The sequence below is a fragment of the Fulmarus glacialis genome, unplaced genomic scaffold (genome assembly GCF_000690835.1).
Source record: "Fulmarus glacialis isolate BGI_N327 unplaced genomic scaffold, ASM69083v1 scaffold499, whole genome shotgun sequence".
Taxonomy (NCBI): domain Eukaryota; kingdom Metazoa; phylum Chordata; class Aves; order Procellariiformes; family Procellariidae; genus Fulmarus; species Fulmarus glacialis.
The window spans coordinates 55,315-71,590 of NW_009233634.1; the positions used below are offsets into that span (position 1 = coordinate 55,315).

Below are 16,276 nucleotides of genomic sequence, written 5' to 3' on the forward strand. Positions count from 1 at the left end.
ATATCCCATTTCGGTGAGTGGTTTTTCATGATGGAGCATTAGTATTCACTGGAACTTTGCTTCTTGAAACCTCAAACTGAATTGCGGGTACCTGCTGATTCAAACTAGGAGAAGTCATGAATTCCGCCCACTCATTCTGCACAATATGCTTCAATGACTCTGCCAGATTAAATTGCTTGTGCTGTTTACCGATGACATGCAGAAACTTAAACACATTTATTTTCAGGTGTAAGAAGAGAGAACAGTTCTCTCTTCCCTTTGTCGGCATCATCTCTCCTCTTGCCTCCTCTCCTCTCCAAACAAAAACATTGTGAGCAAAAATCAAGTATGCAAGAATGTTACAGTGAACAATACAGAAATCAGGGTAAGACTTCCTTCAATAAGGCTTCCAGAAGAAAACTTGATTCGACCTTCAACTGCTGGGTAAACTCTCTTCATTCTCTGGAGGTAACGGGAAACAACCTCAATATCAGGTTCACCTAAACGAACAAACAAACAAAGGTACAGCGTTCTCTGCAGCAGCCAAGCTCTGAACTAAAATTTAAGAACCTGTCTAAAATTGCAGTTTTAGCTCAAGTTTTAAAGCAAACTGTTTTCTACGGTTTGCCATTCTGAATCGGTACACATCAGGACAGCGTAGGGGTGTAGAGAGTTCTTTCTTGTGCACAGATAAAACATCTGTGGTGGTTTGTAGCCAGAATTTTTGGTAGCAACTCATATTTTACTAAAAAAAGAATTCTTTTTGCATCATCTGGCTTTTTTTTGTTTGTTTTGCATCTGTTACAATGGTAACTTCCAGTCAGGTAGATTGAGATAGTCTCCCACCTGTTTGGGGTAGAGTGCTTTAGATCTGGCAAAGCTATCGCCTACACCTCTTCAAATTTAACTTTACTTCTTTAATGAAGAATTTCTAGTCTGTGTGCTGCTGCGTGCACACAAAGTATGATGTGTATTTTCTACAGTGGAAGACCTTCTTCAGTCACTGCTGCCAACCATGTCACAAAGCCCCTTCTGATCCAAACTTGCAATCCTAAAGTGCATCTTAAAAGTAATTATAGTTTTGGCCCTCTGCTATACTGGAAGACTTTACCAGAACCTTTCAAGTTGTTCCCTTTCATTATTCCCAATGATTTCTCTCTCTGTGAATTTATTTCTGCATACACAGATATTTACGGAAAACTACAGCCCCACTAAATTTACAAGCTGTAGGCTGAATTTGATTCAAAACACCAATCTTACCTGTGAGAATCAATTTTAAATTGTAACACCCTGTAGAACCCAAAAAATAGTCTGTAACGAAGGTCCAAAAGGGAAATTTTTTTGGTAGAAGCATGCTTTTACCATCCAGAAGCAGAACATAGGAAATCAAAGTTCTGCAAGATGTAGATGTGCTCCTAGAAGATATTTTTTCTTTTTTTTTTTTTTTTTAAATACAGCACTACATCCTTTTTCTGTTTTCATAAATAATGAATTTTAATCTCAGAATTTTTTTCAAGTTTGTCCTCTGTCCTAAAAGATGTACATGTCAATTGTATGAATGCTGACTTTCTAACAGTTTGCATGCAACTTTAAAGGATCTTAAGGCAGCATTGTGAAACACTTCCTTTCTACCTCTGTAGTGTGGTGTCTGTCGGAACCCTGCGTGCTGCTGCCTGCAGGACTCGAGAGAGTCCCGCTGCTTTCGGATGGGCAGGCGAATTCCCGCAGAGCAAGTTGGCATCTTTCCCCTCGCCCTCTGTGTTGCTCGCCTGAGCTGCATGTCCTTTAGTAGTAGAGGTGACGATTCTGTCTTTGCAGAAGTGGAAATTTAAAGTCTAAATAAAATAGCACCTTTCTTTTTGATGCGTTGTTTAGTAATGAGTACGAGTGCAAGGCAGTACATGTAATGTGTACTCTATAGCGTGTTTTTTGCTTTTTTTCTGGTTTATCATGATCTCAGAACTGCTCTCTAAGCAATGCTGAATTGATAAGGCTTGGTTTCTCTTTGAAACTTTTGTGATTTAACTGAAAAAGAATATAGTTGCTGGCTACAACCAAAACTAGCAATCCAGAGCAGTTAGATTAGAAGCAAATTTAACCTGTCCGATAAAAGCAGAAAATCTGAGACTTGTACTATAAAAAGATCTTTTAACTTTTAGGAATTGTTTGCTACCCTCTTAGTGCCCATACTTACCTTTACTGTACCCCAGATTTTTGTCTCTTAGCATGTGATAGCCGTCTCCTCCAAATAACATATAGGTTGGAAGACTCACATTGTATATTTCATCCATCTGGAGTGGGACGTAGGCTGGGACTCGGCAGGCTGTGCAAAGCACTTCTAAGCTAACAACTCTGCTTCCTGGGGCTCTGGAGAGATCATAGACCACGTGGATGCCTACGAAAATACACGTTTGAATGCCACTTTAGGCAGTTCCTACTGAACATACAGGGCTAGAAGCAGCATCCTCCACCATTTTCAGTGGATTCTTTACGTTAGCTTCTGTGACTGAGAAGTTATTTTGTTCTGAGTGATACCAGTTAATGTCCTATTTTCTTTGCACAATAATCAACTTTTATCCAAAAAAATTCATGAGATCAGAGAGCTGCTGAAGTACTGTCCCACCTCAGTTACTTATCTGATCATCTGTTCTCTTCTTGTCACTACTCCACAGAAGGAAATTACTAGTCTTGGGATTAGGATACTGCAAGATAAAAATACTTTCCCTTATTTTTGTAGTCATATGCTTTCTCATCCCACTGTCTCGTTGGCTGACGTGACTTCTTTTAAAGCCAGCCAGCCACCGTAACTTAGCAGCTATTTTGGATAATAAGTACTGTCCTGAAAAAAGAAAGCCAGGCCAGGGCTGAACGTTGCGGTTTCTACTTGCTGTAGGAGAAGTAATGTTTCTAGTTGCGAGCCTTCCTCAGTCAAAGCCTGGGGAGAATTAGGCCCCCAGAAGAGCATTGCCAAGAATTTGCAGATCAGGAAACCACTTAAAGCAAGTCCAAAGCACAGAGGGTCTTCCAACCCTGGCAGTCATCCTGCTCTGGATCTTCTGTCCTGAACCCTTTCCAGAGCTACTAGTTATCTTCTTTTCCTGTGAGAAGGCAGCAAGCCGAGGGGCTGCTGCTGCTTTACCTTAGTGGTACCCGAGAATGTAGTAACTTGTGAAAGCACTTGGCTGGCTCATGTGCGAGACGTGGGTTGTGTCCTTGGCATGTGGGGGTTCTAGATTGCATGGTGGGGAAGTGCCCCCATCACCAGGCTACGTGAGGGGAGAGGCACGGAGCAGGGAAAATCCCTCAGCCCCTGCCCTTGAAGTTTAGCTTTTCTGCTAAATAAATAAAATCTGCACTGCATAACAGAGACCAGGAATAAACACGACTGTAGCCTAGTACACATCTGGATAAATATATGGGGAGCTGCAATTCAAGAAACGCGTATGTTTTTAATATTAACTGTTTATCCCCAAAATATTTAGAAATTCACTGGAGCAATTCCATAGCCCACTTGGACTAACTCTAAAACTGTCAGCAATCATTAGACAATGGCACAAAATGCTTCTGATAAACTGAACTTTGGCAATAACTGGCAGAGACATCCAGTCTGGGGTTTCAGGTAGACTGCCAGTGAAGAACTGAAAACAGGAGTTTGTTGTAGCGATTACTGTGTTACAGCTACACTCAATTATATCTTCCTGTAGTTAATGGAAGTGTTACACTGCTGCCGTTGAACCCCCTGGGAATCCTGTCTCTGCTGAAGGGAACAGCGATGGCCTGTGTGCTGTAGTGGCTCAATTAAACACATGCAGGATAAATAGTGTCAGTTAGCTGGCAGGTGTGAGGCAGAGAGCTAGGATGTATGGCCAACTTGATTTCCACTCCTAAAGCGGCTTCCAGGTGTAATACAAACAAGGCCAACAGAAGGGACGGCTGGCTTGGAAAACTGAGAAGAGGAAGGAAGAAAACATACCTCCCACCTGCAGCAGCTCTCCGCTTCCTCTTCCGTATCTGCGCACACTGTGCTCAAAAGCTTCTTTCAGAGTGGAGCCTTTCACCCTTACCAAATCGAAACGACCTCCAAATGGCAAAACAGACAACAAATCTTCCACAGTAATGCTGCCTGGGGGAATGAGACTTTGTTTACATTGATTTTTTTTAAGTCCACAATATTATTTTAGGACTGTTTAACAGTACATTTTTGACAAGGAACGTGGCAAATACAATTTGAGAAAATGAGGGCCAGTAGAGGTGAGGATCACATCCAAACCAAAGAACCTGCGTCTTTATCATCCAGCATGTATCAAGACCGATAAATCTGAGTTTGATGTAACTGCGTGTATTGCTGTTCAAATAGCTCTACTGAAAGAGATTACAAACCACTAACCTAAGATAAACAGATATTCTTACTGAAAAAGGTGTTTGTTTTCAGTTTTCATTTATGTGATATCAGGAAAATAAAAACTGTAAAACCGTACTATCCAGAAAACCCTAGAATTCACTTACTCAACAGCAGACTACAGAAGGCTCCCAGCAACCATACCATATGACCCTCTACAGTAGGAGGTGAAGAATATCCACTGTCTTTCTGCAGAGAGGCAGAAAGGAGGCAGCAAGGAGAGAGGGAAATTATAAAAAGCACTGTGTACAAACAATGCTAGTAACTTCTATTAATGTCAGCCTGAGTGCAGTTGTGCTCTCATGATGGACAATCATATGAGAAAGTTTGAAATTGCTTCCAAACACTGTGCAGATCCCATCGAAACAACTCCAAACACTGGGTTCAGGCCTGGGTAATAACTTGATTCTTCCTTCTTGAGGAAGTTGTCATTCAGCTTGTAATTTTACATACCATTAGTGCTCTGTTCATCAATGGGTGACCGTATCCCACCTCCATTCAGGATGCACATTGAAACGTGGTTCCATGACTTTCTATCCGGATGTCCGACATTCTCATAAAGCTACCAAAGGAAATTGTTTAAACTGATTTTTAATCTTCATTTAGTCTAGACTCTGGAAATTTACACCCAATACAATCTGAGACTGAAAAGAGACAGAAAGTTTTTGTATCATCTTTGACATTACCTTCAGCCCCACTGCAAAATGCTAAATTATTACAGACAAGGCAAAAAACATGACAGTAAGTATTTTGCTTTTTTTAGACTTTTAACAAGAATATTTGCCTTTTTCTGTAATGAACTCTTGGACTCTCCCATAGTCTGCCTGTATATGACATGACCAGGGCAGGCCAGCTGAACAAAAGAACGATGATTTTTTTATTCCAACCACTGTGATAAACACAAATTATTTGAGCGTATTTGGAGAACGGGGAAGTGAAGAGGACCTTAAATATAGCTGTACATTAAAAACATGTAGGGGAATGTATAAATTAATCTAGCTCTTGCTGTACGTTTTAGGGAATTCATATTTTTCAGTTTCTCTGAGATTGATTTTTAATATTTGGAATAGTCTTGGCAAACTAGAAAGGTGTAGAAGAGTGGAGGAACAGGAAACAGGCATATCAGATGAGACCCAAAAGTCTACTTTGTACAGCATCGTGTCTCCAACAGTAGCAAATCTCTGACAAAAGCAAGTTGCAAGGACAAGATAATATTTGCTTGAGACATCCTGAGTAGTAAAGAAAACAGAGACCAGGGATTTGCTCAGTTGCATAAGGATGATAAGCCTACGGTGTTAAATCTTCAGAAATAACTGAGTAGAACAGGAAAAGGTTGAGAAAAGAAACAAGGGTAATGGAAGGGATGGACTGCTTTCCATACAGGAATGGCTATGGTTATGACTCTTCAGTCTCACAAAGAGAGAAATACAGGAAGGACATGACAGAAGTCTATAAAACCAAGAGGGGCATGTGGAGGCTGGGTAGGAATCTGTGTGTTTTCTCATTTCAAGAATGATAAAAAACTAAGAAAGATTCAGAGAGGGGTGACAAGGATGGTCAAAGACACCGAAAAGCTTCTGAACGTAGGAAGATGATGTAGGCTTGGACTGTCTGACCTGGCAAAGAGACAAAGGAAGGAAAATATTTGAGAAGCCTATAAAATCATGAGTGGTGTGAAGAGGGTGGACAGCAACCAAGTGTTCCGGTGCAAGGACTACTCCTTGGTGTCCAGCGGGCATCCAGTGGGCAGCAGGCTGCACACAGACAGAAGACCAAGGTCCCTGCAGGATGTGCAGGTCAGCGGTGGAACGCCCTGCCGCCGGCTGTTGTGACGGCTGAAGGGGCTCAAGAGGAGATGGGGCAAGTTCAGGGTAGAGAAGTTCCAGTGGGGGCTAGTAAATACCAACATGCCACTTCTGGCTTGGGAAATCCCTGAGCTGCAAGCTGGTGGGAGACGGGGACAGATTTGAGTACAGAGTCTCCACAGGCTTGTCCAGGTGTACCCTCTTCCCTCACCATTCTCCCTCGGTCACTCTTGGAGACAAGATGTTGGGATGGATGGTCCTGTCCTTTGTTCCAGTTTGGCCACTTCTCTGCTGCACCCCTATGCTACGTGCTTGCGGCCTCTGACTTGTAGGTGGGTGTGTAAATGCTTTGTGGCTCCAGCTTAGTGATCAAAGTTATTCCCCATAGCCAGATCCATGAGACACTCTTAAGTTCGTAACTCACACTTAATCGATGAATGAATTTTTTTCTGTTTGCTGATTTCAGTCTGAACTATATCCCCTAATTTAGTGATTTGCCTGGAACAGATATCAGGATTACAAATCTGTAATTCCTCGGTTCCCCATAGAAGTATTTTTAAATTGTGGTACTACACTTGCTGCTCTCCAGTCCTGAGCATAAAGGCAGTTTAAAACAAGAGCTCACACACTGATGTTAGCAATTTCACAGCCATTTCACATTTGTGTTCCTTTAACACATTTGTAAAATGCCATCTGGGTCTGTCAACCTTTTATTCTGAGATTTTGGGCTACTGTTGGAGAAGCATCACTGAACTAAATGGACCTCTGTTTTGCCCCAGTACAAATCAATCAATCTTCCACATTTCTCAATCTCTACATTTCCCAGGACAACTCTAAATATTAAAGCCCATGGAACAGGTAGGTCTGTTTTTTACCTGAATGCACGGCAGCAGACAGGAAAGCAAGTAAGGCAAAGAACATGAAGGGTAATCCATGTATCTACTGATGACTGCAGATGGTTGCCTAGAGACATCGATGTAATTAAAGTAGAATTTGACCTCCCAAGACAAAATGTATAGCAAGAAAATCTACAGACTTCTGAAAGATTACAGAGTTACTTTCTTTAAGTGCCAAAGCATTTGATCACATTCTTCAAATAAAAATATAAAAAAGTCTAGCAGGAAGAAAAAGCAAGGCGCTGCAATTTTAGTAGAACTGCATGCAGAATTCCCAAATCTTAATCTAATTTGGAAATTAGCCCATGAACCAAGAATTATTTTTGGGATTACAATAAAAGCAATCACATGGACTGGATAACTAGCTTTGGGGACATACCTAAATAAAAACTCATGATTCTTAATTGGCTCCTGACTTTGTGGCAATGCTGTAGGACATTTATGTTTCTAGTAACAGTCACGTTAGTGAACGTTTTTCCGTGGAACACTCAAAGGAAATGGTGCCGCTGTGGCAGAATAAAACAATCAAGACCAGCTAGTTTAAAAACTGGAAGTGACTTCTCGTAAGGAGACCTTCTGGTGTTACGTGACTGTTAAAGCCCAGCGATACCTGTCAGGATGCAGCAGGGGCCGGTGGCTCCCGCTGGGCTGGGGTGCTGGGGGCTTTTACCTCTTCTGCGCCTGGCTGTGTGTATGGCCTTTACCCCTCCTTTGCTTCAGCTGGCGCCTTTTGGCTTCTTCAGGGGGACAATTCATATCAGCAATTCGGCAGAAAACTACCCAGAATTTTCTTCTGGGCTAGTGCATTGAAAAAGGGTGACAGCAGAGCCCAGTGAATAATGATGGGGCAGAAGGTAAGTGCCGTGAGCAGGGGACCTGTAGCGGGGGGGAGAGGGGCAGGGGAGCCAAGTTCTCCTCCTTGCTTGAGGAATGGGCTCTTAGATCAGATGGCTGTGTCTCCTAAAACTGCAGCTTCAGAAACAGCTGTGAACAAGTCTATACATGCAAAGAATAAACTGCTCCTTACTCTATACAGCAAGATTCATTATAGCCTTGCTTCTGCCAGATCTTTCTAGGGACGCACTAGATGTTACGGTGCTGGAAAGCAGCACAGAGTCCGTGCGCTGATAGCTCAGAGCCTGGGAGCATTTAATCTGATAGCTCTGGAGTAACACTTAGATGTGATTGCCACCTGCGGTGGCAACGTCTTACCACAGCATCACAAAGCAAATTTCCCATGTTACATTCTTGGAAACGGCACGCTTGGCTTGTACCGTTCAGGTAAACACTAGTTTTTCCAATCTCTTTAGAATAATTCCCCAGGTTTTTCCTCCATTTTTCCACTTCTTCTTTTATGTGCTCATCTATAAAGCAGTATAAAAGTGTAAAATAAGCATCACATGTATCTCATATTAATGACACTTCAGTAAATACAAAGCTTGGGGGAAAAAACCTGCTCTTCATGATTCTAAAATGTTACACTTTCCCTAAAGGCTCTTCAAGCAACACGACATCTACACTCACATCAATCAAAGCCTGTAAAGGGAGCAGGCAGGACAGGACAATCAAGTGAACAAGCTATTCCTGTGCCACAGCAAGGTTATCTCCTCTGTAACACTTCAAAATATTTTTGCCCAGTCCTGTTCTAACCTCTCACCAATGGGATTTCTAGCACCTATCTTGACAGATGAGAGCTTCTATACAAGAATTTTTACTATACAAGTGAGCGTGGTCTTTATTTGACATCATATCTTTTTTTTTTTTTTTAATTATAGCTTCTTCCCCATTAATGTAATAAAAGGAATACTAGCTCAAATATCAATGTCAAAGAATAAACCCTTTATAGAAATTAATTCTCTATGAACATCTGTCTGCCAGGTGCAAATCTAATTCTTTCAGAAAAAAAACAGATACAAAGATACTTGTATATACAGACAGATAATGTCACAACTGTTTTATATCAGCTATTAGTTTTAAGCAATTTGCCACGTAACTGTCAGCAACAGCAACATTTATAAAATGAGAACACCTATGTATCTGAATTTTTACTTTTACTGACATCAGAGAGAGAATGTAAAGTCTCATTACATTAACAGATCACTGAGAATAACACAGTAAATAAGAATATCTGTGAACACATCATTTTTAAAGGATTTATTTCATAAATACTCTGGCAGAACCTGAAAAGTCTGATAAAAGCTCAGAGCTTCATACAGCAAACACTGGACAAGAAACAAAGCCTGGAGAACCAGCCGCGGGTAATGACAGAGCCGACAAAAAGCAGGTAACAGAGCTCGGACAGAGTTATGAACAGAAAGCAACAGAGAGAGACTCTCCTCCTCCCGGTTCTTTAAACGTTTCAGAGCTGAAACACTGAACACACTCAGCATTGAAAACAAGAAGCTGCGCGGTTTGTATATTATATTTGCACATTGCCAGAGTGTTCCAATTTTTTTCTGGAACATTTCCACTTTCCTATATTGCCCTAAACTCTGTTCTGAAGAACCCAGCCCCTGGCAAACAGTGTAAATTAGTCCTCGTAATCTTTTAAATCATAATTACAGGGCTAGCTAAAATGCGCTCTGCTAAATGGTAAGGTAATGTATCACCTGCGTTCCTACAAAAGGACTTTCAGTGATTTTAAACAGACAAACACACACTGAATTTGTGCATAATCAAAGGCCACTGTTCAGAACGAGAAAGAGAGGCAAATGGGTACAACTGTAACACAGCCTGAACCCTACACCAAAGAGAACTGCAAGCTCAGGAAGAAAGCTGAATGCTTCTGCGACATTGTACTGTGTATTTAACATAATAACACCTAACACTTGAATCGTGGTAGAGTGCTGCAGGCAAATTCAAACGTCTAGCCCACATACCTTCAGGAACACTGCTGTCCAGCAGAATGGGGTTTCCAACTGCTTCAACTACATTTCCTTTCTTGTCAAATGTAACATTTAAGTAACCGAGATATTTTCCATAAGCGTAAGCTTGTACAACCGGCACCTTCCTCCCATCATCCGAGTCAACCATGAATGGATAGGGGCCATCTGGCTGTTCAGTAGAGGGTGGGGCGCCTGCACGAAACAAGCACGTAAAGCAAGTCTTCAGCTCATGCGACCTTCAAGGAATTACTAGAATGACATTTCGCATGTTTCTCAGCCTTAAAAAACCCAAATAGGATATTAGGCAGAAACAACAATGAATGTATTGGACGACAAGCACACATTTGATTGTTCGGTTATGTTATTTCACAAGAGACAATGAATGTTGTTTTCAGGACATGAGCTCTAATAACTGCCACAGTGTTTTTTAAGTTGTGACAGCACACTCCTCCATGACATCATGTCACAATAGCAAGAAAGGAACTTTGCATTCCAATTATTTCAATCTAAACCTCTCAGTAATGCACACATACCAGCCTCTGACTGAAAAGTTTATTGTTAAGCCTTCACACTACATTATTCTGCATCAGAGAGAAAACGAGAATGTTAGTAAAACATACACAGGACTTCTTGATATGAAAAAGTCTAAACTATTTTATTGATAATATGCAGTCAGAATACCTACAAGCAGTTCCGTGAATTTGTGCATACACCCAACTGATTTTTTTTTTACTATACCAAACTTAGCCTCCAAAACTTCAGACAGGCTGCAAACCCTCTGCAAAAGCAAACTTAATTAGCATTAGAGTTATGTGGTTATGGATTTAAAACTCTTATCAACCTTCAAAGCTTGAAGGGTGATGAGATGTAGGACTTGGGACACATAGATTAAAGCAAGGGACACATAGATTAAAGAAAAGAGATCTCAGCTCGGTCAGCGTGGGCTACCATAGGATTTAGAAACCACGCAGGGGAGGAAAAGTGGCAAAGAAAACTACACAGCGCAGCTCTTGTCTCAAGGGTACCAGCCTTCTCCCTGTCTCCTTGACAATATTATCTGAGTATTATCACTCCTCGCTGTTATTCCTGTCAGTATTTCTACCCTGCTGTCAGCAAAGACCACGGCCGGGCAGCTCTGAGAGGCAGCACGTGCTGGGTGGCAGGCCCCACTGCAGAGCCCCCTCAAAGCCCGCTGCTCGCTCCCCTCCCAAAGCCGGCGGCATTTCCCAGCCATGTGCCGGTGAGAGCTGGGGTGCCGGCGGGGCGGGGGCATGGGGGAGCGGGCGCAGAGGCGTGGATCCGGAGGAAAGAAGGCTCTCCGCTGCCACTGCTCACAGAACAACTGGTTTCCTTCCATTTATAGTTGTTTACGTGATACGAAATCCTGGGATAAGCAGCACGACAAATGTTCCTCCTAGAACTCCAGTATGATTCATATTTATCTCTAATCCCTCCTCTTCTCCAGGGAGAATGGCTGTAACAAACTACAAGCTGAACTGAATTTACCAGAAAACTAGTTTTTCTACTTTCAGCCTGGCTGACAGAATTGGTTTCTTGGTGGTGCCTCTTCACTGTTCGATATGTATTTTGGGAAGAATTTAAGAAATCCTTAATGAGAAGCTAATGAGAACCCTGCGGGATTTATGCACGCAAAAGTGGCTTTACGTTTTTTGGAACTGAAAAAGGAATCCGTTTTGATCTCTTGCCCTTGTGTAGTCCTCAAATGAACAGAGCATTAGCACGAGAAAGTTATGCTTTCTGGTCATCATTTTAGTTTACATCAGCTGTGCTTGTCCAGAACCTTATTCATCTCTTGCTTTCTGAAGAAATACTTTCTGATACTGATACTTTCTTGCAGGATTAATTATCGCTACATTGTCCAATTTTAAGATAGATGTGTTCCTTCTGGAATGAAGGGACTTTTCAGTGCATCTTATCCCCAAAGAAAACAGCACTAGAATTCACGCACACATCTCAGTCAAAGTGTGAGATGCTGTTTCACTACGAATGCACAAATTCATACTGGGCAACTGAAGAACCTGTAACACTTTCCTATTTTCTTACCTTGTTTTAGTCAACACACTAGGTTCTCAGAACATCCTTTCTGATGAAAACCAGAAATTAAAATGCTTTAACCTAAAACTACTGTTTGAATCGGTTCTACAAACCCAAAGCACACCTAAACAAGCCAAGACAACATTTGCCACATCATCTGTGGATAAACCGGAGATTTGCAAATGTCTTGGAGACAGATAGGTTGGACTAGTCCAAGATTAGGCCCTTATATTAAGATATCTCTATGGAGGTGTCTGCATGGGCAGTATGTCTCTCAACTTCCACGACAGCCAGAGATTCAGCTGACCAGCAGGTACATCTCTGCTTAGACTGAGCTGAAACATTCTCCCAAATTCTGCTGCCAGTTATTGATTACATCTCTTGATTTAAACGAGAGCTTATAGGCCTAATGTACACATAGACACACACACACAGACACTTATAATTAGATGTTTTACTCTGCAGTCAAATCACCTCCACAGATGTGGCTATTTCACTGTGAACATTGGCTGACGGCTTTGGCTCAGAAGGGCCACAAATGCACTCATGGCGCTCCTGGACGGATTAGCAAGCGCTTCTCCGCACTTGGAATAAAAATTACAGACTCAGGACACATTCTGTCAAAAAACATATTTTGACTAAATAAGCGGATACATATTTTCTGGTGTATCATCTCCCCCAGATATTTCTTCTTATTCTTTATTTTCCTCACCTCTCCAGTGTTAATAAAAATGTAAGGCAGACTTGTTTATCAAAACAGTACAGCCCTTGGAAAAGGGACCAGACCCACTTCCAGCTGAGGTCTTTAACCTGAAGGCTGCAGAGTCCCATCCCGTGTGCTCTCTCTGGCCTTGTGAATCTTGAACAGCTTCAAATGGGGAGAGATGGAACAGTTTGGCCTAGTCTAGTCTGACAGTGGGGTACTCTCTGGGATGACAAGAGATGTGCATGTGAATTCAAATATCTCAACTCCTGGAGCACTTCAGATCACGATTCCAAATTGTGAACAGTGGCACCTCTTTGGACCACACCCAATAAGTTTGACTACTATGGCTACCATTTCGAGGCACAAACTCTCTACAGGCATTGACCAACAAGCCTGTGCAAAAGAATCTGGATTCCACTGTATAAACCCACGATGAATGCACACTTTGAACACTGCATGCATCCTTGGTTTTCCCATCTCAAAAATAATTCAATAAAACTGCTGAAAAATGCCAGTAGTGGGCAGCAGGCTGCACAGAGACAAAAGACCAAGGTCCCTGCAGGATGTGCAGGTCAGCGGTGGAACGCCCTGCCGCCGGCTGTTGTGAAGGCTGAAGGGGCTCAAGAGGAGATGGGGCAAGTTCAGGGAAGAGAAGTTCCAGTGGGGGCTAGTAAATACCAAGACACCATTTCTGGCTTGGGAAATCCCTGAGCTGCAAGCTGGTGGGAGATGGGGATAGGCTTGTCCACTCTTCCCTCACCATCCTCCCTCAGTCACTCTTGGAGACAAGATGTTGGGATGGACGGTCCTGTCCTCTGTTCCAGTTTGGCCACTTCTCTGCTGCACCCCTATGCTACATGTTTGCGGCCTCTGACTTGTGGGTAGGTGTGTAAATGCTTTGTGGCTCCAGCTTAGTGATCAAAGTTATCCCCTGAGGCCAAATTCAAGAGATATTCCAAACTGTTTAATGTATAACTGTAGCATGCAACTGTTTCTCTTTAACAAGTGGGATAGTAAAAGGTGAGAGCCCAGATGAGACAAAAAGGGCATGAGAAAGTGAGAGGAGATGAGCAGGGAGAGGAGAAGATGAAATGGACAGTGCAAAACCTTTAAGTGGTTAAGTTCCTAGGGTACATGGTGCCATCCCTGTGACTAGGGCACAAGGGAAATTTCCCTGAAAATTACAGAAAGTTCCTGTTATAGTCTCAACCAGTTAATGAAACTTCTGCTAAATTTAATGAGCTATCTTTGGTGGTTTAAAAAACCCCAGCCTTTCTTTTACTTGTGTCCTTGCACACTGGCACAGGGAAGGCAGCAGCGCTGGAGAAGCTGCTGATGGCAGGTTTTGCCTAAAGTAGCATTGCTGCGGAAGAAATCAGATCAACAGTGTTTATCCCTGGAATGATGTCTACCTCTAGGGGAACGAAGAATAAAGTCAGAGATTAAAAGAGGGACTGAAAAAGACAAAGGAAACTTGGGAGAAGTTTTTTAATGGCAGGGCTAATGGAGACCTCTGAATACAGAATCAGATTCTATGGAAAATCAACATCGGTATCACTTTTGAAGCCTTAAATGATTGATTTTTTTAGTTAAGTCACATACAAGTTTAAATGTAAACATATTTACTCCTTTACATGTGTGAGCTTGAAACAGGTACAATATGTTTGGCAGTAATTTACCGGTATTACTACCTTTGTTCCTCTGTCCCGCCTTGTATAGGTCACCTTGAACATCCACAGCGTTAGGGAACCTTTCAGTGAGTTAGGGCACTTCTTGTCACAGACTATTTTAAATTAGTTTCTTCCACAGAAGTTATGGATAGGTACCAGCTATGAATCTGTCCCAGTACACCCAGCAGTAAACTATATTTGTGAAAGTTCTCCGAGTTTAAAGAGAAACAGTTTCAGCTTTGCTTTAGAAGCAACATTTTAGTAAGAAGTAAAATACCTGTATATAGAAATGTGTTTGTATGTCCTCCAATTACAACATCCACTCCTTTCACTTTTTGGGCAATATTTTTGTCCACAGTAAAACCAGAATGTCCTAGTGCAATTATTTTGTTCACTCCCATAGCAGTAAGTTTATTCACTTGTACTTGCAATGCTTCAATTTCATCTTCAAAGATTATATCATCCCCTTAAAAAAAAAAGAACAAACATGAATGTGTTTACAAAGTACCTTAATTAGTAGTTAAAAAAAAAAAAAGTAGTTGATATCGGATAGTATTTTGTATAATTAATGGAACTTTGAATGTCAGTGGCTTTCCAATGCCCTTAGTTGGTTCAAGGTCCTGATCTGATCTGATGTTCTCCAGTCTCTCAGAAGCACCTGTGTGCTTAGACTAATACAACTTTCCTGCACTGAGCTGTATGTACTTGCCTATACTAAGCAAGTTGTAACTCCATAAAAAAAATCCAGTGACACCAACTGGGGGATCAAAAATTGAATGTCTTTTATTATTTAACTAGAGAAAGGAAACTAAATATGTCAGTAAGTGTTTGAGTATTGTCCCTGTATTGTACTATAAAGCTTTTTTTCTTTCCAAATTGTATTTCTTTGAGATCTTCTATCTTCTCCCAAGTTAAATCTCTTTTTACTCCACACTCATCTCATTCTTCCCCCCTCCTCCAAGGCTTTAAACAGCAGCTTCTTCAAAGTCCTATACTCTGAATTGCCTTTTTACACAAATTATCTCACCTAATGTGAACCACTCGCAGTAATACCAATAGAGCACAGTACACAACTGAGCTACCATCCTGAAACGAGAACATAAAGAACGGAAAGTCCGGAAAGGAGAAACCTTTTCCGGACCACAATGTTGGGAAACTCACAATGTTTCTGCAAGGTTTCTGTGCCCACTGAATTTATTCTGACATGACAAACAGTTACAAAAGCACTAGACAAACATGCGCTTTTATCCTAGGCACAGTATTTTGGGTTGCGCAAAAAGACTTCCTATGTAAGAGGCTAATTTGTTTGATAAAGTTTTAAGAATAGAGTTTAAGAACAGAGTCAACAAGCTGTAATCCTAAACTTTCCGGTGAAGACAACCGAATAACATTTCTACCCATTCCCCCTGTACCTAATTCCTCTCCTTCCTGCAGAGTTTTTTGATCAAACCATTTTGAAATATGCCTTGAAAGTAAAAAGATTTACATTATTTCATAACAAAGGGAGGAGTGAGACGAATTCACAATCCAGTGCAAAATGTCTCAGGAAATGAAGAGGAAGCTGCTACAATGGAAGAGATAAAAGAGGGTTACATAAATTGGTTCACCACCACACCCATTGAATAGTTCTGTTACTGCCAGAGGGAATCTCTGTACTGCACATTGCAGAGTGAATTGTGCGGTGCATCCCCACATTTTCTTCCTGTGGACCTCTTCTTAGAATCAAAGAGTCACAAGTTAATTGAGGTTGGAAGGGACCTCCGGGGGCCATCTAGTCCAAAACCCACTCAAAGCAGGAACTCAAAGCCAGATGAGGATGCTCAGGGTCTTGTCCAAGCAAGCTGAAATTCCACAACCTCTCTGGGCAACCTGTTTCATGGC

The 16,276-nt window shown here is 41.7% G+C and overlaps 1 protein-coding gene across 1 annotated transcript in view; it reads right to left on the minus strand.

Moving 5' to 3' along the window:
• Positions 1–321: 321 nt before the first annotated feature.
• NT5E (5'-nucleotidase, ecto (CD73)) overlaps positions 322–16,276 on the minus strand; it is a 20,178-nt gene continuing 4,223 nt past the window's right edge. The window contains 7 exon segments of the mRNA XM_009585367.1: positions 322–479; positions 2,174–2,374; positions 3,953–4,102; positions 4,832–4,940; positions 8,292–8,443; positions 9,959–10,156; positions 14,673–14,861. Of these exon segments, the coding sequence (XP_009583662.1) occupies positions 322–479; positions 2,174–2,374; positions 3,953–4,102; positions 4,832–4,940; positions 8,292–8,443; positions 9,959–10,156; positions 14,673–14,861 (1,157 nt within the window).